This window comes from Euprymna scolopes, chromosome 44 (assembly GCF_053919585.1).
Source record: "Euprymna scolopes isolate OS-2025 chromosome 44, ASM5391958v1, whole genome shotgun sequence".
NCBI lineage: Eukaryota > Metazoa > Mollusca > Cephalopoda > Sepiida > Sepiolidae > Euprymna > Euprymna scolopes.
In genome coordinates this window covers 25,389,611-25,417,006 of record NC_136525.1, presented here as the reverse complement: position 1 = coordinate 25,417,006, position 27,396 = coordinate 25,389,611, and the positions used below count along the sequence as shown (strand labels likewise).

The 27,396-nt window shown below is 33.0% G+C and overlaps 1 protein-coding gene across 2 annotated transcripts in view; it reads left to right on the top strand.

Moving 5' to 3' along the window:
* LOC145268743 (calcium uniporter protein, mitochondrial-like) overlaps window positions 1-27,396 on the top strand; it is a 481,469-nt gene that overhangs the window by 300,909 nt on the left and 153,164 nt on the right. For both annotated transcript variants that reach the window (XM_080124334.1, XM_080124333.1), the window contains exon 3: window positions 14,231-14,401. In XM_080124334.1, the coding sequence (XP_079980460.1) occupies window positions 14,231-14,401 (171 nt within the window). The remainder of the gene's footprint in view (window positions 1-14,230; window positions 14,402-27,396) is intronic.

The following is a 27,396-nucleotide window of genomic DNA, read 5'->3' as shown; positions in this document are numbered from 1 at the left end:
GTTGAGCAAAAAACAAAAGAAAAATTGTAGTTGTTAGGCAGGCTCGAACCCATACTACGAAGGAGGAAAAGAATGTGAAAAATAAAATGTGACATCTTTGCTGTTGCGTCCATCGCAAAACTGGAAGTGACGAACGTCAAAATTAAGGCTAGTCAATTGAAAAGAGTGGATGACTTTCGAAAATATCTGCAAAAAAAGTGACCCCTCGTTGTAGAAAACTATCCCACTGAGGGTGAAGGAATTAATGTTTTTGGTCAATTTTTCGATATTTATCGTCCGAAAGTTCGAGGTCTAAAACAACACCAGTTTCGTCACGTTCCGACTCGTCTGTCAAAAGTTTTAGGCAAACATACATACATACATACATACATGCATACATTTAAACAAACAGGTGAAATTTATATTATAGAAGATGACAAGTAGAGCATAATTTTTATTTATACAAACATCATGGAAAACATGTGCAAACATGTTTCAGTTGCGATTTCTTTAGAAATGGCTTAATAACATTGCTTTTCTAAAGAAATTGTAACTGAAACATGTATGCACATTGTAAAGTGGGAAAACGAGTCCTTACAACTCCTTGCTAAGATCCAAACAAAAAGCAAATGGCTGCCTCCATTTGTTTTCTATATATAGCTATTAGGGGAAATCACCCTCTGGTTACTTTGTTATTAAGGGAGATAACTCCATGGAAACTTTGTTATCAGGGGCAGATACCTCTTTTACCTAAACATACCCGCCCTTCTCCTGTCATGTTGTGTGTGCACCAGAAAACTTATTGTCTTGCATTCATGAACATACTATTTATATTTTAATGTGCAGAATGAAGCGATTCCAATACCTTTACGTGAAGTTGTTGAAGTACAAGGATTTTGTTACCTTTTGATAATAATCCTTCCAGACAATATAATTCTTCATGACTCATAAAGTTGTGATAAAGTTGCCAGAAAACTGAAGCTATGGGTGGGAGCTTGTTGCGTGACTGGGTGAAGCCATTTTGAATTATCTCTTAAGATTCTGCATTCTTCATCTAAAGTTCTGCCAGAGCCAATTTAGGATCACTTTTTTAATTTGCAGTCTGGTTTTCAACTCCTAGCCCATTAAGAATTATCACGGAAAAAGAAAGACAATTAAGTTCTATATATGTCAAGGTAAGCAGACCAGTATAAGCAGGTGCAAAGACCCAACATCTCTCGGTTAAGATGAAACCTGAAGGAGATTGGTGTTCCTATTGGTTCGTCTCGAACATCCACTAAAGTCCTGTGATGCAGTCTCTGTCACTTTCATGAAGACAGGGTTGCTATGACACTGGATGCAGCAGTTGATGATCCCTTCTGCCTCTTTTTTTCCACTGAAAAAGATCATTCAACTTGATTGTTTTTCCTTAAGTTCACTTGCAAATAATAATCAACACTGACTTTGCTTGTAGTTTTTCTATGAAATTAATTATTCACAAAAATAAAAGAAAAATAATTATGTGCAGCTTTTCACAAGAGAATTTAAAATAAACAGGAGTGTCGATTACAACTTTATTTTTCTGGGAGTTATGATAGTCAATGAACGGGGCCTTATCGATCAAAGGATGAGTGCTTTCTCGAATGGGCTGGGTTGTGGGGAGGTGGGCAATCTCCCTCAGAGTTCAACTAGACTCCAAAACTTGAGTTCCAACTGATTTTCTTTGCTCTGCAGTGCCTTATGTATGAAGGGATGGTGTGGGTATATATGTGTGTGTGTGTGTGTATCAAAAGTAAAAAAAATGTTTTCTAATTTATCTTTAAATTCTATTCAAAATGTTTTCTAACAGTGTGTAACTACTTTTTTTACTTCATATTCCTGCTCGAAACTGAGCGACGCACACATTAAATAACTGGACAAAACTTACATTTAAATGCTTCTTCTCCAAGGAATTACCTCTTTCATAACAACAAAATGAAGGGGAAAAAAAAACCTATGGACTGGACTTATTACGCTGATGAGGCTATTTTTAGTAAAATATTGGACTTACAACACCAACAAAAGTAAATAAAAATGATTTTAACATTTTAAAGTTTTCTAATTTATCTTTAAATTCTATTCAAAATAAATGTCTTCTAAAAGTGTGGGACTACCTTTTTAATATATATATATATATATATATATATACACACACAAAGATAAAATACAATAAATATAGGTATGTATATGAATTTGTTTGCCAGTTCAATAAGGAAAAACATTATAGAAGCCGATTCTCATCAGAAAAAAGGATGCTAGGTTATAGAGAAATGTGACATCTAGCTTAGAATACATTAGGATGGAGATGGAAAATAAAGTAGAAAAAAGACAAAGAAAATAAAAGCTTAAAACATGAAGGATGAAACAAAATGTGGGGAGATAGTATTAACAGTTATAAAATTGGGGATGGGGCCAGTTGAGACTCATGGGAACAATGGGGGTGAATAACATGGTGGATTCTACTAGAAGAATGAGTGGGGAGGTTAAAACAAAAGACTATAGTGTGAAAATAGAAAGATAATGGGGAAAAATATTATGGCATATATATCTAAAAAAAAGTGAAATTGTCTGCTAATAGTGGATAAAGGAATATAAACGAAACACTATAGACATAAGCAATGAAAGAAATATAAAAACTTATCGCCCAAAAGTGGTTGCGTAAGATTGTATAGCAAGTTCAATGGTAGCAAATATGTGCATCTGGCAAGTAGTGAAGAAAGTCATAGGAGTCCAAGATGCTAGAATAATATCCATTGAGTAGATACCTGAAAAGTTGGGTCAGCTGGATTTGAATAAAAAGACATCTGGAGAGTTGGTTGGTTGTTTTTGTTTTACGGCATATCAACTCTTTTCAGGTTATTTAATGCCGAATCCAAAGATTTTGAAGAAAATATTTTTAATCGAATATATATATATATATATATATATATATAATTTTTTTTTTTTTTTTTTCCAAGTCGGTTTCTATTTAACCCATAGTTGGAACCTTAACAGGTACTACCACTCCGGGTCTGAGTGGACCTGGGAGAAATGGCAATTAAAAGATGGTTCCACACTCCCCAAAGCTTGCAAACTGAGGCCTTACCATCGGATAAAGTTTAAGGTCATATCCAGGACCCATCGGGAGAGTCCTCAAGATTAGGATTAGGATATCGCCTCAGAGACCAAAATATATCACCAGTAATTAAGGACTTCATTGTTATGTAGACTTTGATGAATGTTGTAAAAATATATTATAATTATCAAAAAACGGCAGCGTGAATGTTCAATATATTTAAAAACCATAATTGAGAAACTGATAAGTTCTTATATAAGCACCATCCACTATGACCATCCAATTCTTGCGGCTAAGTACCAAGAAAATAGCCATAAAACCTGACAGTGATATTGGACAAGGAGAAAGAAGCAACCTTAGATAAAGATGGGTCAAACAGAACTGAGAGGGAAAAGATAACAAAATACCAACGTCTTATGTACGACATGAAAAGAAACTGGAATCTTAGGGAGATCTTTATCATTCCAGTTATTATAGGAGTAAGTAGACCCATAAAAATTTTTCCAAAACTGGCAAATATACTCAGTGAACCAAGTGCAAGACAGATTCAAACAATTGCACTTAAATCGACGGTCAGAATCTTAAAAAAATCTCTCGGTTGGAATAGCTTAGTGGGTGAATGTCTGGCATTCCGTAGCATGCTCCATCCCCAGCTTGAAGAAACTGATAAAAAAAATATCTTAAGATACTTTTCCAATGTAGGTTACTAATTTATAAGAAGTTTTATAGTTTCTTTTATGTAATCTTGTCTTTGTGGATATCGTGGTTGTAGGATTGGCCCTGATTCAACTTTAAGAATTTTATGAATTGTATTATTCATGTTGTTCGGTCTGGCTCTGACATCTGAATACTCTCCATTCAAAGGGAAATATTTATAAAATTTTGTGCGAAACAAAAGCCAATTTATATGCATGTTTTATTAGGTATGCAATGAAGGTGTTCCATAATTTCAGTCATCGGTAATAATCTCATCAAAATATCAAATCAGTAGAGAGAAGTGAACTGTTGAAAGAATGAAAAATTAACATTATTTGTGCATTGATTTACTTTTCTTTTGCTTTTTTTTTTTTGCTTTTTTTTCTTGCTTTTTTTTCTTTTTCTTTTTTTCTTTTGGCAGGTAGTTGCTGTTTGCACACTTAACAAATATTCATAGTCTTTAATTTTACGTTTACTGTTGATTCCATTTTTTTTTCTTCTGCTAGGTATGTGTGTCGAGGGGATCACTGCTTATCAAGGCCCAAAGGCAACTCTAGGATAAAGGTTAATAAAGGTTGAGAGACAGTGAACAGACACTGTGATAATTGGTAATGACGGAACTTAGGGTTTGATTACTAAGGCTATGGCAACAGCATATTTTTTTTCATTGTTTTGACTCTCTAGTGTATATCTGACACAGCTAGACACAGTTAATTAGCCGAGAACCACATCACTCTATACAAAAGCATATAAAATATCGCCGAATACACACTCGAGAGCCAAAACAATGAAAAGAATATGCTAAGTAGTCCTAGCCCTATTGATTACTTAAGACTACCCAACAAGAACTTTATTTATTTGAAAACGACCATGTTACAGTTAGCTGGGAAGCAGCCCAACGGTATTGTATTCCAGACGGATCGTTCTAGTAAAGAAACTTTGCTCATCTAATATTCATTTGCTTCTAGGCACAGAAAGAGTCATGGAAATTGTTTGAATTTAGTTTTCTATTTGTCTTTTTCAAATCTTTGTTATTTAAAGCGTTTTTATTAATTAATATTGCTTAAAATTAAAAAAAAAAATTGTTTCAATTTCTGGATACCACTACAAAAATAACATTTTGAATAATAAATGCAATCTTAATGCATACATGAGCTGAGTGTTTGTAGGAGATATTTTCTCACCTTGTTTGATGCAACTGTTTCTCATTGTCACGTTTCGTGGATGGTTGTCTATTATATCATCGGATTGACTAAGACTAATAAAACTCTTTTCATGAAGAAAATAACACGAGGAGACGTTCGCTGGGTTTTCTATTTGGAGACATGTGAACTGTTAAAAAAATTACCAACATTTGTTAGTTGTGTATATATTTGCTTACACATTTAACAGATATTTGTAGTCTTTAATTTTACGTTTACTATTGATGGCATATTTCAATCTAGTTTTTTTTTTGTCTTTTTCAAATATTTTTATTTTCAGATGTTTTTTTATTGATAATCAAAATGGCTTGAAATTAAAACAAAAATTTTTTTCGATTTTTTTTCATATCACCAGAAATGTAACATTTTCTATAACAAATAGTTTTTATACATACATGTCCGAGGTGCTTATATATGATCTTTTATTACCCTCTGGTGCCAGGTTTCATAAGTAATTTCATCTGTTTAACTAAGATGAATAAAACTCTTTTCATTAAGAAAGTAACACAAGGAGACGTTCTGAGTTTTCTGTAATGTTTCATTTGGAGAGAATGGATTTAGGAGAGAGAGACCAATGTTATCGTATTTACTTATTTACTTAAACTTTCTAATTTACTGAAATGAGTAATGCAGACGAACATTCGCTTTATATTATCCGTTTTCTACATCATTAACAGTAGCTTGTTCGCACGGCTTCTAACAGAACGACTGATCTGAAAACTTTAATTCTCTCTCTGCCTGAAAACGTGACATCATTTGTTATCATCACTCTGTTTTGTCTATGGCGTTCGATCTCGTCACCCATCATTCATTCAACCCTGAAAGCGATTCTGTTTTACAAATCTGGATTATTATGCACTCAGTGTGAATTTTGACAAAGGTCACACTAACTAACTTAATCGCCATTGACGTAAGCTTCCTAATATGTAAAAGAAATAGGACTTTCATTTAGACACTTTAAACTTCTCATGATTTCAATTATCATTGCTTTACCAAAACGAATAACAAATGACATGCGTTGCATGGTTCTATCTCAACCATTCATTAACAGAGCACAAGTAATCAGAGTATAAAGTGGGTTTATAAATTCTATAATGTTAACACATTTAGTTACAGCTTTAATGTTAAACAAGGGTGCATCAGTGATCAGTCCCTTGATTTCGATTTGTGTTGTAGAAGTATTGTCCAGTAAGTTCCGTACACGTTGTCTGGAAGAGATTCTGTATGATAATGATTTAGCACGTGCACTTGAAACAATGCTAGACCTACTTGAAGGAGTGCTATATGAAGTAAAGGTTAGGGAGTGAATATTAGCAAGAACAAAAGTATAAGGATTGTAGCGTTGGAAAGTTCTCAAAAAGAAAAGTTCCCTTAATCAGTTTGCTGAAAACTAGTCAGGTATAACTCAATTTTTTTTGTGTAAGCATTAGACAAGAAATGCAGTGTTTATAGCTTTTTCTCAAGTTTATTTTTATCACTTCCTCCCATGTGTTTTAGCCTTCTGTGAACAGGACCTGCTATCTTAACTGTTATACGTCTGATGACCCAATCTCATTCATTCTATTGCTGTGGCCATCCTCTGACATCATCAGGACTATTCATCATATCATTATGCCATTTCTTTCCATGCAACGCATGTCCTCAATTATCACCAGCCAGGTTTCACTTCCATACAGGTCCTGGATATGACCTTAAACTATATCCAGTGGTGAGGCCCCAGCTTGCGGGCTTTGGGGAGTGTGGAGCCACCCTTTAATTGCCATTACTCCCAGGTCCACTCTGACCCAGAGTGGTAGTACCTCAGACCTGTTAGGGTCCCAACTATGGGTTAAATAGAAACTGACTTGAAAACAACAAATATATTCTATTAAAAAGATTTTTCAAAATCTTTGGATTCGGCATTAAATAACCTGAAAAGAGTTGATATGCCGTAAAACAACCAACTTCCATACATCACACTGCATGCACATGCCTAATAGACTCTTCTCTTAATCAACAGTGGTAATACTCTGCTGGTTACTTATGGCACAAATTCCCTGTACTTGCTCCTGTGTTCTAATAGTATCACCTAAACGATTCTGTGGAACACAATACTATGGTGCTGCTTCCCAGCTGACTATAACATGGTCATCTCCAAGTCCAATGTAAACAAGTTCTTGTTGAGCTGTCCTCTTAAATAATCAAATTATACTTAATTTCCACCATTACTGATCATCACTGGCCATCTAATACTTATTAACCTTTATCCTCAAATGACCTTTGGGCCTTGATAAGCGATGACCTCTTTTGAACAATCTCTATAGTCTTGCCATCCAAATAAACTTCAGATCCGAGTTCTCATTTCTTGCATACATCACACTGCATACACATGCCTAATAGACTTTTTCCTTGGTCAACAGTGGTAACGCTCTGCTGGTTAGTAATGGCAATAATTCCCCCAACTTACTCCATCAACTCCTAACTCTTGCAATCACATTAGCACCAACTTATCTCTGTGCTCTGATAGTATCACCAAGCTCACAGCACTTGACAACCTTAATAGATCTACTAAACGAGATATGATTTCTCTGTATCTGAGTTCTCATTCATCTCCATTGTTTTACACTTTTTGCACATAAACTGGTTATCATCTTTCAATCTACCAGTAATTTCACTGCACTTGTCTATTTAATGCTTACACATACAAAAAAAAAAAAAAACTGACTCGCTTTCTACAAACTGATTAAGGGAACTTTCCAACGCTACAATCTTTATACTTTTGTTCTTGCTAATATTCAGTCCCAAAACCTTTACTTTATATAGCACTCCTTCAAGTAGGTCTAGCATTGTTTCAAGTGCACGTGTTAAATCATTATCATACAGAATCTCTTCCAGACAACCTGTACGGGACTCACTAGACAATACTTCTACAACACAAATCGAAATCAAGGGACTGATCACTGATGCACCCTTGTTTAACATTAAAGCTGTAACTAAATGTGTTAACATTATAGAATTTATAAACCCACTTTATACTCTGATTACTTGTGCTCTGTTAATGAATGGTTGGTGAGCATTATAATGGCGTTTGAACTTGTGCAAACAAAGTATACACACTTTTTCTGTTTTAGAATTGTGCTTTGAAAGAAATTATTGGAAATGAATACATATCAATTATTAAGCATACATAATTGTGATGTAGCTAATTTTGGTCTTTTCTATAAATGCTATTATGGCATGTGTTATTTTGAATTGTCTGATCTATTGCCTGCTTCCTTTGTTCCAGCTCGTTTGACTTGTTGGTCTAGTGGTCTCCATCAATACTTTAGTTTTCTACCTCATTGTAATACAGCTTCCTATTCTGGTGGTTTATTTCCAAGAACGGCAGGATTGTGGAACTCTCTTCCTGCTGACTGTCCTTCTTACCTGTATCCTTGATCTTTTCAAGGCTAAAGTCAATTGGCATCTCCTGTTTTTTCCATGATCTTTTTTTTGGTGGGGGGGGGATTTTGTTTTAGTTTCTTACATTAACTGGCTTCATGCCTTGTTTGGAATGATGTCTATTAAAAAAGATTGTTTATTGAAATACTCCAACATTTAAAAATCAACGTGTAAAAATGAGTCAAAGTCTGACAGTACTTTCCAAATAACATACATTTATTAAAGGGCAGTTGTCTGTATGTCCAGCTAAAACTTTAGATTACACAACAAACCCCCACAAAGTTGGTATTTTTTTAATTAGTGCAATTCCAGAAAAATATCAAAAATTTAGAAAAACAGATTAAAATGGTTACTTGTATCCTTGAATGTTATCAAGAATCAAACGTGATTTTTAATGTTATCATGCATTGATACCGCCCCGGAAATAAGTCGGTATTTTTTTCAAATTGAAAGCTATATATATTATTTTAATTGGAATTCATTATTGCAGATTATTATCCTCATCTTTCTTCTTTGAAAAAAGATGAGGATAATAGTCTGCAATAACTAAAATTAATGAAAGCCACTAACTCCGATAGTTTCTTAATTGTCATTTCTTTACAAAGAAGGTGGGGTGGGGGGAAACTTAGTTTTAATGCGTTGGTGATGTCCTTAATTTATTTGGCACTTTCATTAGTGGCCTGAAAGCTTCCTAAGTTATATTCTTTCTTTCACTCCTCACATACAAAAGAAATTTCTCTTCTATGTGTGTGGGGGGTGAGAACATTAACATTATTCAACATCTTTGATTTAGATTTTTATGGCATCAGGCAATGCTAAGTAGTCCTGCTAGTTTAGAACAAAGCATGTCTTCAAGTGATAAAGTAAGTATTGTGTCGATGATGGCAACATAAAATTTGTCTTCAATATTTTTTTGTTGCAATCAAAGTTTGAATCTTCGAAAAATTGAGTACGTGCTTTCAGATAGATTTGCAGATAATGTTTGGTTTGATTCTTCAATTCTTTCTCGTTCCTCGCTTCTCAATTTTGTGAATGAAAATCTAACCAATCGATAAAGCACTGGTGAAAATCAGTGCCGTTTCAATAATTGCCATCAAATTGCGACCCTGCTATTTCAAGAGTTATTTTTAGTAACACTCACATGGCCGTCTTCTCTGCCGTAGAACTTAATGTAAAATCATGAATAGATTTTCTCGAAACTTTCTCATCCAATACCTTTTACTTATGTCATAGATTGGTTTTATGTAAAGGCATATTTTAATATCTTCATAACTGTAAGAACTAATAAAAATGCACAATTTATTTTGCACCAGGATTGCCATGGCTAATAACACGATACCTGACAGTTCTTCAAATTCCTCAGCTTAACATTCACAAGCAACATGAATTGGAACAAATATACTGAAAGCATTGCCAAGGCTGATGCAAAGAATGTAGGCTCTCTTGCTTATGCTAGAAAACTACTCGCTCCTGAGAATATTATTCTCATGGAGTATTGTTGCCACATCTAGGCTGGTACATCTACCACTAGTCTCTCTCTCTCTCTCTCTCTCTCTCTCTCAGAGCCCAAAAACATTCTCAGAGTTAATAGGTTCCACATTATTAACTAGGTCTCTGTCCTATCGCTGCAATGTTGCATCTCCGTGCTTGTTTTATGATTATTTTAATTGAATGTGTTTTGACGAACTTGTAGCACTTGTGCCCCCTCAACATGAATATCCCTTACTAATCTGATGTGTAGCAAAATCTCACGTCTTCTACCATAATAGTTTCTTTCCTTTCGTCCCGGTCTCCTGTTTCTCTGACTGTACTGACATGCAGAAATTTAAATGTAATGTGAAACAGGCATCTTGCTGCTCAACTCCCTACATAGTGTTCCTCTAGACATCTTCCCAAATAGTAGCTCCTTACGTTCAAGTGGCAATATGCCTTGTTTTGAGTAAATAAGAGTTTAAAAAAACAATTATGCCTGTTCAAGAGTTGCATTAATAATCTTACCACTAGAAATGAAACTAATCAAAGTTTGGAAAATTAAAAAAATATTAATTTTTTAAATTACATTATTTTAATGTTCATGATGTTTATTACGACTGTTACGTAAAAAGGGACAGACCCCAGTAAGTAAGAAGCCAAACTAGATAAGTTAAAAAGTATATTTGGAAAAGGTTAGAATCGAACCCAGTAAGAAAAGTTTTAAAAAAATATTGAAATCCTAGGAATGCAGAACGATTGTCATTATTCTTGCAAATAACTAAATATTATTTATGTGAGAGATATTTTATTTAGGAATGCAGTCGATTGTTCATTCTTTTAGAACTGGATATTAAATATGTCAGTTAAACGAATGGACACTACTAGTTTAGAAATAATTAACAAATAGGTTAGATATTGAACAATTCATATTGGGAATTCTTTGTCAAGTGTTTCGACATACATTGGTAAAATCCACATGAATAAATTTCACATGGCGAAGCATACTTTGACATCATAAAGAAAGGAAATTCCCAATATATTGAGACAGGGTTCAGTTAGTCACAGTGAGAGAGAGCTCGAGTCGGCCACACTGGAAGCTGACATTCTCTTGGAGCCGAGGAGGGGAGGGGGCATTGTGATTAGAAGGCTTGAATCCCTGACCATTATCATTCAGCGAGTTTGAATAAAGAATCATATTTGTAAACTGTTGTCTTCATCTGTCGTCATTCCATCAAAAGGAAAAGGTAAATGTGTTTTGTCTATGATTTCGTAAACGAACTTTGTATAACCCCTTTCCAAGTAATTTGTCCCCGCCATCATCAATAATGTATCTCCCCTCTACATATGTTAACAAGAACTCTTACATAAATGTCTCGGCTCTATATTTATAATATGAAGTCCTCAGGAATCGTTGCAGTTGTCATTGTGATGTAAACAATATATAAATTCCATTATCATCCTCTGTATTATGCGTCTCCAATATGTATCCGCTACTTAATACACGTACCCATGACCCGTTGAGTCATAACTACCGTCATTATTTATTCTATTTTGATTTCATTCAAAAACTCAAACTTTGATACATCATTTAACACATTCTTCTTGCATAACTAAAAATGTCTTGTTACTTCTATGTCCTTTTTTGCATTAAATCGCTTTCATATTAAGACAAAGCTATGGCATATATATATATATATATATATATATAATATATATATAATATATATACACTCATCCACATACAGTACTGTTTCGCTGTTTCACAGCTCATCAGTGCGGCTAGACAAGCAACTACCTCAAGCCAGATTCTCAGTTAGTGAAGCGAAATCCTTTTAGATAGAGCTAATTTTTATTTTTGTCCCCATTCAGATTACCCCTCTTTTAGGAAGCTCGATTTTCTCATTAAAAACTGATCTATCACTATTCTACTTTGATTACATGCAAACATTCATAAACTGTGACATATTTTTTTAACATATTCTTGAATCACCAAAATTAATAGGTTACTTCTGTGTTATGATTTGTACTCAATAGGATTATCATCAGAGATTGCTCACTGACAACTGGTGGTGTTCCCTGGAGTCTGAATGACAAGTCTCTCCAAATTTTCACTACTCTTTGCTTTTTTCAATAACCTTTGCAAATGAATTTGCTTCATCACAACAGCTGTTTATCATTGATTTCTTACTGGCAATAACCATTGATCATCACTGGAATTTGTGTGGCAATAACCCCCCCTCCTCAAGGTTCCAGTTCTCTTTGCATTCGTCCAGTGGAGGTCTGGTTAGTGCTTTCTCTCAGTTTTTCCATCCTCCTCGACCCTTCTCTATTATTTGTGGTGCAAGTTGATGCGAGCACTACATTTTTTTTGGGGGGGGGGGAGATAATGTATAATTATACAGTTTCAGTTTTCTTGGTTCCATGTGGTGTTTCTCCATCTTTGTTTCACTTCCATCGCAGTTTCCATACAGCTGGCTAGTGCTTGTAGCTCATGTTGTATTCAAGGGTTTTCCTTAATATTTCATGCGTTTTCATTATTGCTAGTCATTGTGTATTCTCAGCCCCCCCCCTCATTCCAATTTTTCCAATTCTTTTCTCTGAATTTTTCGGGGATTGTTTCTAGTGCTCCTACAATTATCTACATCTTCTATATCCATTTCATCTCTCTAGCCAATTCAGTGTATTTGCTTTGCATCTCTCTCCATGATATTCGCCCTGTGGTCTGGCAGGATTTTTCCGTCTTGCAAATTATTGGCATCTGGTCTCCTTGTTTGGATGGGTTTATCTGTTTGTCGCATAGGATTTTATGGTTTCTGCTTTCAAGCGTTGCTACTGGTTTGTATGTGTACTATTCGTCCAGGTGGTCAAGATGCAGTTGTTTGCATAGTTTCCAGTATACTTATGCAATATAGTTTGTTTTCTTGTGTCTTGTCAATTTTTGCTTTGATATAGTTGCTTTTAATTGGGTTATCTTCTGCGGCTGTTATTAATGATATTACTACTACTACTAACGAAAATATGCAGAAATATAACTTTGAAAATGACAGCGATAACTATCAGTACAGCATCACTCAATTAGAGCTCTGTTCAAATAAGTTGATAGTTTATTACGCATTAATATAAGATATTGAAGTTTTTCTCAGCAAATGAATGGTTTTTCAATATTGTTTGAAGATTGTTTTACATAAATTTATACATGATGCATAATCCATAGATATGGCAAACAGTAATGTTGATACATAAAAAAATGAGGTCAATCCATTTTTTACGTGGTAATTATTGACCAGTGTTTTTTGCCTGTGTTTTATGAAAGATTTTCAAGAAATTACTTAGAAATGACATTTTCGAGTGTACAAAAAGTGGTATTAATCTTCTATCCATGGAAAGTTAGCCTAATCAAATCTTTTAACAAATATTGATATAATATAAATCGATACATTTTATTGTTGCATCTCTGTACTTGTTGTACAAGTACTTTAATGAAATATATTTCATGAACTTGAAGCACTTGATCTCCTTCAGTGTAAATACTCTTGATCGACTTGACAACCAACAAAATCCCACCCCTTAAATGTAGAGATCGCCAGATGCTGAGAGGCTTTCTACTTTAATATCTTCTTTCAAGCAACTGGACTCTGAAATTCCTTTTTTCCTCCTTATTTTTCTAACTTTATCAACATGCAACAATTTAAATGTAATGTGAACAAAACATCTTACTGTATAATTTCTCTTAAGATGTCCCTCTATGTATGACCCTTAATTCACAGTAGTCCCTGACATCTTGGTGGCAATGGGGTGAATAATTGTTAACAATAAAAATGCAGTCAACCTGAACATCTACTGACCTAAGAACTAGTTTTAGATATAAAGAAAAAGCATATTTTTGTGCATGGGTTTGTGTCTGGCTAAAGTCTTAAACTACTCCAGATACATTTACAATCGTTCCCATGTTGGATTCAGGCTGAGTTGCAACTTAGATATGTTAAAAAAAAAATTCTATTCATTCCATTGGAATCACCAAGGACCAAATTAAGGCATGAGAGTAAACAGGAAAGAAAAAATTATTTTTTTTTCCATTCTTATCGTTAGTTGTTTAAAAAAGAACACTGACACTAGATTAAACCGTCATTCAGTTAGCTTTTTTCTTTTTCTTTCTCGATCAGTCAGAGGAAGAGAGAGTTTGGGTTGGTTGGCGAGAGTTGGAGAAAGAAATAGAAAAGCAGTTAGAAGAAAATGAAAAGAGACAAGAGTTTTAAAAGAAAGCTGTTAAACGCTTTTGAACTCATGTATTTTGTGATTAATGCTCCCTGACATCAGGTAGTCCTGCTCGCCTTCAATAAGGCATAATATTTTATTGCTTTAATATTTGAACGTCTTCTTCTTTCAGATGCTAGTTTGCGGTACAGAGACGGCTTACCTGTGTTTTCAGTGCCTTTACCTTCTCGCCAAGAAACGTGTGAATTCGTGTTGAAGCCAATATCACATACTGTGGGAGACTTCTTTAAATTTATGAAAGAAGAGGACCATGGCATCGATAATATTTCTATATATACAAAAGGTAGGTAAAACGCATTCTTTCATTCTAAGTGTTTATTTAAAATCTGGTTTCGTTTGAAAAGTTTCAGTTCTTCCGGTTGAACCTTTGTTTTTTTTTTTTGTTTTTTTTTTTAGTTTTTATTTCTATAGAAATCACTATAGGAGCTAAAATAAATAATAAAAAAAAAAAAATCTATTTCAAGATCAAATACTAGTCAACAATAAATGTTAGATGGATAAAGCAGAAATTCTCCTCTTTATCAAAAATATTGTTCAGAGAATGGAAGGACTAAAAAAACAAAATAATGGAAGCAAGAATGATGAGACTAATCAGAGTAGGCCCAAGCTTTTATCATCGTCATGACCAGCGCAAAGAGTTACAGCACTTTAGTATGACATTCTCTACTTGTAGTGTTTTTTTGTGGAAATCTCTCTAGACAAAGCATGAAGCCACTTGAAGTAAGGAAGTAAAAAAAAAATACCACTTCAAGATCAAAAACTAGCCAACGATAAATGTTCAATATGTACATTTCGATTCAGAAAGCAGTAATTCTTCCCCTTTTGTTAGAAACCTTGTCCATGGAATGTGGAGACTAAACGACAAGATAAGGGAAGATGTTATGTAATCGCTGGGCAACGCCGGGTAGAAAGCATTTATTCAGTTATTGGTTTATCTATCTGCCTCCCTCTATCTATCTGCCTATCGTCTTGGGAAGGCTCCATGTTTTGACAAGCTTCTGGGTTTGACCTTTACTCCTGATCTGAAATGGAACACGTACATCAAATCTGTTGCCAGGGACGCTGGGAAAATGGTGGGATCCTTCTACCGCTCCAGAAGATCTCACTACTGATGCAATTCTGTATAAAAGCCAAGTACGTCGAAGGATGGAGTACTGCTGCCACATCTGGGCAGGAGATGCTAAAAACAGCCTATCCTTCCTTGACATAGTACAAAATAGACTTTGTGGTTTGGTGGGGGGATGCCATTTTTTTTTTCCTTGCAGCCTCTCTCCCACAGAAGAGACGTTGCGAGCCTGTATTTGTTTTATCGTTATTTCCATGGCAAGTGTTCGTCTGAGCTCCAATCTCTCATCCCCCCCCCCCTTGACAATCTTTCACGAGAAACACCCATCTGGCTGAAACTACTGTCAATAATTTTCCCCACTCTTTATCTGTGCCTAAATCCAAACGTAGATCCCATGAGCAGAGCTTCTTTCTCAGAAGTGCACGATTATGGAACTCTCTTCCATTCACCTGCTTCCCACCTGACTACAACTTGGATGTCTTCAAATCCAACATAAATTCCTTACAAACCGCCCCCTTAAGACACTCTATCAAATCTCCAATACTAATGATTACTACAATACTATCTCATTGATTACTGTACACGCAATAACCCTTATCCCTGAGTGGCCTCCAGGCCTTAATAAGTGGTGACCCCCGGGTAAAAAAAAAAAAAAGTACAATTTGTAACAGATTTAAATTCAACACTAATACATACATCCTCACATTTAATTAATCACGGCCAAAACGGAAGGAGGGAGTATTTTTTGATGGAGTCTCTCTTTAAAAATCTACCAAAAATCAAGTAATTATCCAATTAATACGAAATTCTCAACAGTTATTAAGTGAACAATGATCTTTACATTGTACTTTTTTTGATAATTGAGAGAGATATATATATATATTTGCCTACACCCCCCACTCTTTATTTGTGGTTACAAATATGCTTAAAATAATTAGCTGAAACTAAACAAAATATATTATGAGGATTGTAAATAAAACGAACAAACGAGAAAAAAAAAAAAAAAACTATGCACGTATCAGATTTTAAAGTTGAAAATGTGAATTTTGAATGTATTCAATTTTTATCTTTGATTTGAAGTGTGAAATTCATTGAATATGTTAATAATTCTTTCAGATTAGCAAAATTAAAAAAAAAAATTTTTTTCATTTTTTTTTTTTTTTTTTTTTTAACGAAAAACGCTTTTCAATCTGAAAAGTAAATTAATAACTTTCTTTTAGTAAATCCAATATTGCTAATACACTATTAAATAGAAAATGCTTTGAATCGATACCAAAAAGAAAAAAATCTATAAATAATTGCGCATTTTGCTAAGAATACGATATTTTCTTTCAGCAATTTGATGTTATGTGATATACCTCACCTATGGTAAACCATAAAGGCCTACAAACAGTTGTTCATATTTACAAACAGTTATCCCCCCTTTTCCTTTTTGCTGTGACTTGCGCTTGACTTAGTTTAAAGTGTGGGGGAATTTTTTCATTTACCACACTCTAATCCAGAAACACTTGGCCCTGATGGCAAGACGACCAAGCGTGATACTAGATGCAGGAGTTATCTCCAACACATACAGCACCTAGCATTCCTAAAAGTGTCATCCATCTGATACTGGCCAGCCTCATGGTTGCTTCACTTCGGGGGTTATGTAGATCACAAATATATATTGCTATATATATATATATACTTGTTTATTGTTATATAAACATGCTCATATCCCGCTGCTACAAATAGCCACTTGTTTCAATCAAACAACAGATATCATCAGGCAGCGACTTGACTATTCAAAAGTTCAATGAATAATGGATTTTTATTTTAGGTAGGAACTCTTTAGAAGTTGGAGTTAAAAAACTTAAAACACAGGACTTTAATTAAATAAAAAAGTAAAAAGGGAGAGGCAATTTAAATAAAGTTAAAAGATTACAATGGGGAGAGAGTGATTGAGAAGAGAAAAAAGGAATAGAGACAGAAATAGAGAAAGAAAATATAGAGAAAACAAAATAGAGAGAAAAAGAAGAGAGAAAATATATATATATATATATATATATATACATATACACACACACACATATATATATATATATATATATATGCATATATATATATATGATATGGAGAAGAAAAGAAAAAAGAAATAAATGGTTATAATAAAGAGAATAAGAACTAGAAGGAAAAGGAAAGAATAATGAGATCTAGTTAAATAGAGAAAGAGAGAAAGTAAGAATTTGACAGTATATAGAAAAAGAAAGAAAAAGAAAAAATATATATTTGTATTGTATTCTTTTTATATACATAAATATTAGTAGTTTTTTATTTATAATTATTGGACCTATTTAATTTATTTAATCCCCTCTTATGGCTAAATATGTTATATTAAAAAGATAATAAATATTAATTTTATTCTGTTTTTATTATTATTATTATTATTTTTATTATTATTATTATTATTATTACTATTATCATTACTATTATGTTTATTGTTATTAATAATAATTTTAATATTGTTTTATCATTATTTTCTTCTTTTATTCATATATTTATCTAATAAAAACGCGAAAACTTTAAACTTATATCATTTAGCATAAAGGGCCTAATTAATGGTAGACGTATGTTTGAATTGCGTTGATTTTACTCGTGGACGTATGTAAGAGGATAAATATGCTAGCCGAATACATTCACTGCCTTTTTTGACACGTTCATTTCTGACGCTTGGATTGTATCTTCTGTTTGTATTTGTAATAATATGTTTCATTACTGAATTGTATAATTGTTCATAAATTGGTTGACACGCAGATTTTTTCTTTTTCTATATACTGTCAAATTCTTACTTTCTCTCTTTCTCTATTTAACTAGATCTCATTATTCTTTCCTTTTCCTTCTAGTTCTTATTCTCTTTATTATAACCATTTATTTCTTTTTTCTTTTCTTCTCCATATCATATATATATATATGCATATATATATATATATATGTGTGTGTATATGTGTGTGTGTATATATATATATATATATATATATATATATATATATATATATATATATATATATATATATATATTCTCTCTTCTTTTTCTCTCTATTTTGTTTTCTCTATATTTTCTTTCTCTATTTCTGTCTCTATTCCTTTTTTCTCTTCTCAATCACTCTCTCCCCATTGTAATCTTTTAACTTTATTTAAATTGCCTCTCCCTTTTTACTTTTTTATTTAATTAAAGTCCTGTGTTTTAAGTTTTTTAACTCCAACTTCTAAAGAGTTCCTACCTAAAATAAAAATCCATTATTCATTGAACTTTTGAATAGTCAAGTCGCTGCCTGATGATATCTGTTGTTTGATTGAAACAAGTGGCTATTTGTAGCAGCGGGATGTGAGCATGTTTATATAACAATAAACAAGTATTATCAGCTCTTTTTATTGAGCACTATCTAACAACCTCGTTGAATTCATTAGTCCATTACTTTTGAATATAAAAAAAACCCGAGTATATATATATATATATATATATATATATATATATATATATATCGCTTATGGAAAAAAGAATTAAACCCTTAAAAAGTTGATTCTTCACTTAATTGTCGAAACAAACGGTAAAAATACATGGAAATTTACAGGACTAAATGAACTTCACTTAGTTCTGTAAAGGCTACCATAGTTTCTTCCAAACTATCATTACATTTTGGATTTAATTTTGCCATGCAAAATCTATAGAGGGAGCTAGAAGATAGAATTATTTTAAATTCCGGTACTTATATTATAATTTTTTTGCATATTCTTATAGCAAATCATTCTAAATCTTGTTTAAATAAATAAAAAAATTTAATTGATTCAAAAGCCTTTTAAAAAAATATTTAAATGTTATCTATTGAGACAGAAATGGCAGTGTCTTTTGGGGGAAAATTTAAAATTCTATTAAAAATAGAAAGTTTTATTTTATTCTGCTTTTCATAGGATAAAATTCAAACTTTTATCTTTCTGCAAAAAAAAAAAGAAAAAAAAAATATCAAAACACCACAAACAAATACTCAAGAACAGAAGATCTTAGTCAAATGAAAAGAAATAACAAAAAAAATACAATGAAATTGTGTGACAAACTATTTATTTTTAGATTATGCAAATCATATACATATACAAACCATATCTGGCATAGAATGACCCACTGCGATTGATTTTTCGTAAAACCCAACTCCTGCTCCTTTGCTTTTGCAAAACTCAATCATGTTCGGCGAAATCAAAAACAATTTTCTACTACAAAACAACTAAACCAAACACATGAATAAATATTTGAGGATATAAAGAACTTGACGCATAAAATCTTTTACCAAAATGATTGTATTCACCACTAAATAACCTGAAAGGGGTTGATATGCTGTAAAATTAACCAACTAAGCATGTATTCTATAAGAAATAATAAATTTCATGCTAATCGCCTCAACAAAATATAACAAATGAAAAATGTAATAAAATACCATACCATAATAAATAAAATAAATAAGACCTTTTCATGGCCCCCAGAAGTTAAAATGCTTTTAAACAAAACTCACTCATCACTGGTAGAAAGTCATGCATGTGTCACTAGGGTTCGGTTTCAAATCTTACTAGGTCTAGTCACGAAATGTCTTTAGGCAAGTGCATTATATAGATGTAGGAGGACATCGCACTATCAATAGGAACTATGAATCCCATCTAGCATTTAGGTAAATTATTTTCTATAAAAATAATTGATTACATAATGTTTTTATATGTTTGGATTATTCGGACTACTATTCTCATCTCGATTGTGATATTCACAGCTATGACATTGTAGTAGTGTCAAATATTGTTTGTAGAATAACATAATTTAACTAGTTAACAGATTGAGAACACTCTACATCCATGAATTAAATAAAGGGGTTAGTTAAAATAATACAAAGACTGTTGGAGATTCTTGACTGAAACTTGGTGGACAAGTCGGACATATGTTGTAGTTTATTTATACCAAATATGGGTGGATTGAAGAAAAAATTGAATTTTATTATTCCATTTGTGCATTTTTTAAATATTTTTTGAACATAAGTTTACAATTAGGATACTCTCTCCTTCAAAAAAAAAATGGCACCTATGAAATCATAATTAAAATTCATAATCCTTTCTGCAATTCAACCATATTTGATAGAAAATAAACTTTGATCTATGTTTTACTTGTCCACCAAATTTCAATTATGAATGTCCAACAGTCTTTGTTTTAAAGCCATTTAATGATATGCAAGGACACTTTGGTGATAATCTCATTAAGTGTGATCCTGGAATAGCTTAATTAATTGGACATTAAACACCTATATTTTTATCTGTGTGGTTGTCTCAAAGATATAAAAAACAATCTTCAGTTTTTTCTTAAACTGAAGATGGTCATCACACTCAAAATCAGGACACTACCAAGAGAGGAGTTGGTTATTGGTAATTTTTTGAACATTTTATTGCAATGTGCTTATCAAACACTACTAAAAGTAAACTGTTGAGCATGTGTGACTGAAATTTCTACCAAATATGGTTGGCTTGAAGAAAAATTGTGAATTCTATTATAATTCCATGTGTGCCATGTTATTTTCGATTTTTTTTTTTTTTTTTTTTTTTTTTTTTTAAACCGCAGTGGTCCACTCAAAAAAAACAAATAAAAAATATGAAAAAACGAAAGCAGTTTTTTTGCTACTGTTCATCTATCTTTGTCTTCTGCTCTGACCCTTGACCTCACTGTCTGCAAAGTTTTTCTCTTTAGTTTTAATTTCATTCAAGTTATTCTTAAATTTGTGTTACCTTCAGATGTTGGTGCCCTAGGCGATCGCCTAGTATCGCCAACCCTACTTGTCTCCGCCACGTCTGAGTAAACATTTTGAATGAAAAACAATTTAAAAAGCCACCAAAATATTTCCATAAATAGAAAAAGCCAAAGGTGCTTCATGTGAGCTGCTCACTGATAAGCAGCAACATTATTTCTAGCCATAGACCACAAAACAATTTGATTGTTGTGGACGACGGAATTGGATGCATTGAATTCAAATCCTATCCATCTATTGTGCGTGTACAGTGGTTCACTACATGTGTTGTCAAAGTTTTAGTCCCATCAAGAAAACTCAATACGGAAACTACAGATATTAGTAGAAAAACATTGAGTACTTATGAGAAGGCCCATGTGAAGGTTGCCAACATCCCTAAGTGAATGTGTTTCTATGTAATGAATTTGATTCCAACTTGGCATATCCAAAGTGTCAGTCCCACTTAGTCACTGTCACCTCCCTCTTAAACATCATTTATTCATTTCGTATGAAATTGGATGATTATTGTTAGTATTTATTTCCTTTATCTTTCTAGTAAGAATTCTTCCTAAAATACATTGCGTATTTACAGGGGGAACCACATGAAGGTTCCCAACATACCTAAGTGAAAGTGTTGCGGTTTAACCATCTAGCCAGTGTTACCTCCAAGATGTTACTGACATGGATGTTATTCAACGAACAGAAATAAATAAAAATAGGTGATAAAATAAATTGTGCAAACACAGCATCTCTGCATTTTTATTCTTCTGCACTGCAGTTGGAAATCCCAATAAAAATAATGGTCGATTTTTCACAGCATTGTTATTTCTAAATGTTGATAGAATAATCGTGTAAATAATTTCATGCATAAACACTGTAGGAGCGAATAATTCCGCATCATCAGAATATGATCAACTTCAGAGGCTGCAATGTAAGGATGCCAATGAATTCTTGAAAATTACCCAAGTGGTAATTCATCATCATTATCATCAAAAATAAGCACACATACCCACAGGTCCCACACTATCAGCCAAGCTTCAACCTTTGTCCCATCGCCACAATGTTGCATTTTTGTGTCTATTTTAAAAGTACTTTAATAGAATGTGCTCTGATGAACTTATAACACTTGTGCCCCCTCGATGTCTATACTCCTGACCAGCTCAACAAGCTACAAATCCCTTTTCCACTGCTTAGATTCCTATATGCTGGAATGCCTTCTACTCTAATAGTTTTTTCTTTCCAAAATAATTTGAACAAATGTTCAAAAGCAAATGATTCTAATTGCTAATCTCTTTCTTCATTTAGTTTTGATTTGCTTCACCCCCCCCCGGTCAAATGCACAGGGGTATCGTGTTGAGCATATGTTTAGGAGTCTTGCAGTTTGACCTATGACATAAGCTTGTTACTTTTGGAGTTTGAAATTATTTTTATTCGTTGAAAATACTTTCAGTGCTCGTAAAAGCTAACTTGTCTCTGAAAGTGAATTGTAATAAAGCAAAGAAAGGAAATAGCAATTGGAGGCATTTTTTTTGCATTCATTTGAATCACTTTGGGTATTCATTTGAATCACTTTGGGTATTCATTTGAATCACTTTGGGTATTCATTTGAATCACTTTGGGTATTCATTTGAATCACTTTGGGTATTCATTTGAATCACTTTGGGTATTCATTTGAATCACTTTGGGTATTCAAAATTGGATCATTGCCAGTAAAAATTAAGCTTCATTCTCAGAAGCTTTGCATGTCTTTCAAGCATTTGATCATACAAGTTTCCCCACTTCCTTACAGTCCTTTGCATTATTTTTGTATTTCGTTATATCGTTCGAATTACGTTGATTGGATAATAGAGCAGAGAAGGCAGTACTGCTTCGTATGGTCCTCCTTTTCACATTCAAGTCACTTTTATAGCCTTCCTCTGGCCATAACATCTTTTCTTTACTCCATTCCCATTCTTATAAAGATTCCACTGAATCTAACAAGCTTTTGAGCCAGAAAGTAGAGCTTCAGAAATAGGGAGGCAGTGGAGTAGGGACATTATTTTTTTATTCTAGCCCACAGCTGCTGTCTGGTCTCTTCCTGAGATGTTGCTAGAGGTTTGACATGGCTGAGGAAGCTTCTCCTTAAATTTAGTCATTGGCCATGAAAGAGATGGCATTTATCATTGGTAACCTTAATGATTTCTACTTGGCTGGCAATTTTCCATCTCATATCTGTAGTTGATGAGACTAGTGCTTATTTAAGGTTTTGTTACACTGAATAGATGGCCTGAGCAACCACTGTGACGGTACACTAGTCTGTCTCCAGTTTTACTAGCGGTACATTTATATACTGTCAGGTGAGTGTTTACATCATCAAAGTTTTTACTATTCTCACCATCACTTAATTTTGGTGACATTTTTGGTGAATGGTTAATAAGGATCCTCTGTGAAGAAAAAAATGTTTGAAATATAGTTAAGTCAATTAGTTTGAATGTCAATGTTTGTGCAACACAATAAATGGGAGATATGTGATTTAGCATAAAGTATTAATGAAGACTCGGAATGATTAAACAAAGTTTGAGAATTATTAAAACATGATTAGGAATTTTAGAAATGCAGTGCTGTGATATCAGTCAACGGACAATGGACAATTAGAAACTGGTAAACAAACGAGTGCTGCATTGTATGGTCTTTTCGTTATTTACAGATGGTTGGGTCAATTTTGAAGCTCTGTTTGGACATAGCACTTTTGATTGTCCCATTCTTGTTCTCAGTTTCTTCCACTGGACCCATGATGGTTCTGAGCCAGGCAAAGTGCTTCAGAAGAGGGAATTCCCATGTCAGTAGTTGGGGGGGGGTTATTCCTTAGCTTTTGGTCCATAATTGTAGTCGTTTTTTTTTTTTTTTTCCTTGTTGTAAGGGTTGGACATAGCCAAGCTGATCCTTGACTCTGATATCTGCAGCTAATGGAACTAGTGCTTATTCAAGGTTTGTTATATAGAACAGATGGCTTGAGCAACCACTGTGCTAGTCCACTAGTCTGTCTTCAGTTAAGGAGATTTGTCTGTAACCATCCATATGTGATATATTTTATGCATTTTACTTGCGTTCAGTGAATGGTATCAACTGATCGAGGGATGTATGTGATTCTTAAAGACAGGATTAGATCTGTTGACCTCAGAGAAAGGACAAATCTGTACAGTATATGTATGCAAAACGGGAAAACTTGATGGTATGGCCAAGTTGAAAGAATAGATGGGATTTAGTAGCTGAAGAACAGTTGAGGTAGTAAGGTTAGTTTGCAGGGAAAGGTTGAAGAAGTGATAAGGATAAATTTGAGCTGGAATAGAATAAAGATCTGATCATAGGTTGGTTAGTTTGAAAGTCAGTTTCTAAAAGGTGTCCAACACATGCCTGCATGTTAATTAAACTAAATATGATGGTGATTCATCGGTGACTTTCACCGACCTATCCAATGTTGCTCGGGAGTTTTTTTAATTCAATTTTCGATAGTCTTTTAAAAAAATATAATCGAAGTTATGTGTTGTATTAAATGTCACACAAATCACAAAATGTGTGCGTTGTTATTAGAGCAATCATAAATCACAAGATCTTAATCCAGTCCTTGTGTCCACTCCTCCCATAATCGGAGCACTTGAAATTGTGTCAGAATAACACAAAGAAATAATCATGAAATACTGTATCTCTTCTTCTTGACCGTTCCTGATAATAATTGTGTAGAAAAAGAAAAAAAACTTCTAAATGCATTTTTGAATTAAAATGTTTTTGGGTTGGCTCTATTATTAAATCTAAGCATTTTCAACCCTTAAGTTCAAGGTCTGTTTGAAAACGACATGGAAACTGGTGGCAAGCAAAATGGTGTCTGTTAACTACAAAATGCAGTTGATTATATTGTATTGATAATTTAGCAAGGCAATCTGGTATTGTTCGGTCCTTTCCAAACCCACTTTCTTTGTTACCTCAGGAGAAGATTCTCCCTCTCACTGTATCCAATTTTTTCTCCCTCTCACTCCTTCCCCAGGAGAGGGGGGGAAGGTTCCCATCTTTTTTAGTGTAGTAATTATTATATAATATTGGCCTCTCAGTTTATTTTCAATATTATCTATCCATGTGGTTCGTTCTGGGACTTCCAATAGAAATTTCTATACCTACTCCCCCCACCTCTTAGCTATGTGACGTCACCTCTGTTTCTGGAATACAGGGTCGAACTGACATCTGAGTACACCGTTGACTCTGATGGAAACTTATTTCCTGTTATATGCGCGCACACACACACACCCACACATAAAACCTAATAATCTAATATATAAAGTACAATCAGTTTGTTTATTGTGGATAGTTTTCTTAATACAAAATTTATATTCAATTCTGATTTGTCAGTTTTTCTTGTGAATCGTTGGCTCATGTTGTTCAGAAAATAAGATGTAATTATTTTCAGAAAATATTTCTTCCATTCATCATTTTAACAATGAATATTTCTACACAAAAATAAAAAAAATTATTTTAATCATTTAATAAAAAATTATATAACATTTTTCGGTTTTCTAAATTTTTAAATTAAACTTATGTAAAAATGTTTTCAAAGATGTCACCAACTTCCTATATTTAATATTTGCGCCAAACACAATGTACATTGGTCAGATTTCACACCAACTGTCAGTGAGAATGGATGTATACATTCCTCTCTTTAAAAGGAGTCGACACTTCGGGTTAATATCACCAACAAAATGAAGAGAAAAAAGAAGTACAAACTATTCTTTTATGAATAAGTTTTTACAACGAAAGTCTTAGACCCCCCCCCCTAAAAAGTGTTTTAATAAAAAATAAATAACATTATTCGGTCTTCTAAACTTTCAAATTAAAATTGCAAAGATGTTTACAAAAATGTAACCAAGTTTCTCTATTCATTCAAATTATTTTCAAATGCTCACCTTAAAAACGAGGGGGTGTAATTCTTTCTTCTATTTATTTCTAAAGTCAGTCTCTTTATGGTTTCTTTATAATCAAAAGCTTTATCCCCAGGAAATTAATATTTAATTCTGTTTCATTAGTTTTTTTCTTTCTAGATTGTTGCCGCATATTAAGAATAAAATGTAATTCAATTTAATTCCTTTCATAAAATACTTTGTCAAAGTTGGATTTATTTTTAAATGGCAGCCAACTTAAAAAGATACATAAATCTTCATGGATGAATACAAAGTTATGTCCTTTTTATGTATTAAGTACAGCAAGTTTGTTTCTACTTTTATTTCATCAATAGCGTTTTTCCTACACAATGAATATTGTATTCTGATCCATTAGTTTTTCTTGTCAATTGTTACCGCATGCTATTTAAAGAATAAAATGTAATTTTATTGAAATCCTTCCAGAAAATACTTTGTTCGAGTCGGAAATAGTTTTAAATTGGCAGTTTTTTTTTTAAGGGACATAACTATATATTCGTCCGTAAAGAGTTGCAAACATTTTAAAAAAGAACAGAGAAACATGTGAAAAAGAATGTAAATTACACTAACGAGTTCTCCAATTTTTTTTGTGAATTATGCTTTTGTTATAATCCAGAAATGCAGATTTCTTAAATTGCTAAGTCTCCCAAGGTTCTTCACTTTTTGGTCGAAATCTGCCTTTATTTTAATCAGAAAACCCTTATTTTTTCCAATCATTAGAACTTGTTAAAGCACCTGGTGCTACCAGATCAGGTTGTTTGAATATTCCTGATCAAAAATGCACTAAACATTAATATTTTCTTTTTTCTTTGAAAACTCAGTCATAATCTGCAAAGTTAAAAATAAAAATAATTTTTTTCTACAAAACAATCAAATCAAACACCATGAATAAATATTTGAAGCATAAAACTTTTTTTCAAAAATGAATATTAAATAATCCAAAAATGGTTGATATGCTGTCAAACAAAAGCAACATAAACAAATATCTTGTTAATCTTTCCTAGATATGGCCCCTAATAGTAGCCCCCTTACGTCCAAGTGGCGATATACTTTGTAAGGAGTGAACATGAGTTAAAAAAAAATAATAATTAGAGCCTTGCTTCCTTATTTTTTTTTTTGTCATTATTTGGCTGGATTTTATTTCCTTTCCTCCCTTTTAATCTCTCACTTTATTTCTTTCTTTTTTTCTGTTTTTTTTTTCTCTTCTTACTGTCTTGCATTTCCATTTTTTTTCCTTTTAAGACAGTTCTCTCTGAAAACTGAAAATGTTCATTTTACCGTAAAAGCTAAGAATTGAAATCATTCATAATCGGGGTAGAGGAGTTAGATGACTTTTGTTTCATCAAAGAATTATTTTATGATTTCTTACTCCCATATGTACATTCAATGTCTTTTTCCTGAGATTTTTTTTTTTTTTCAGTCACAACCAGGGGGAAATGTGGCTCCCATATTGGGAAATACATCTTGATTCCAGTCTTTTTTT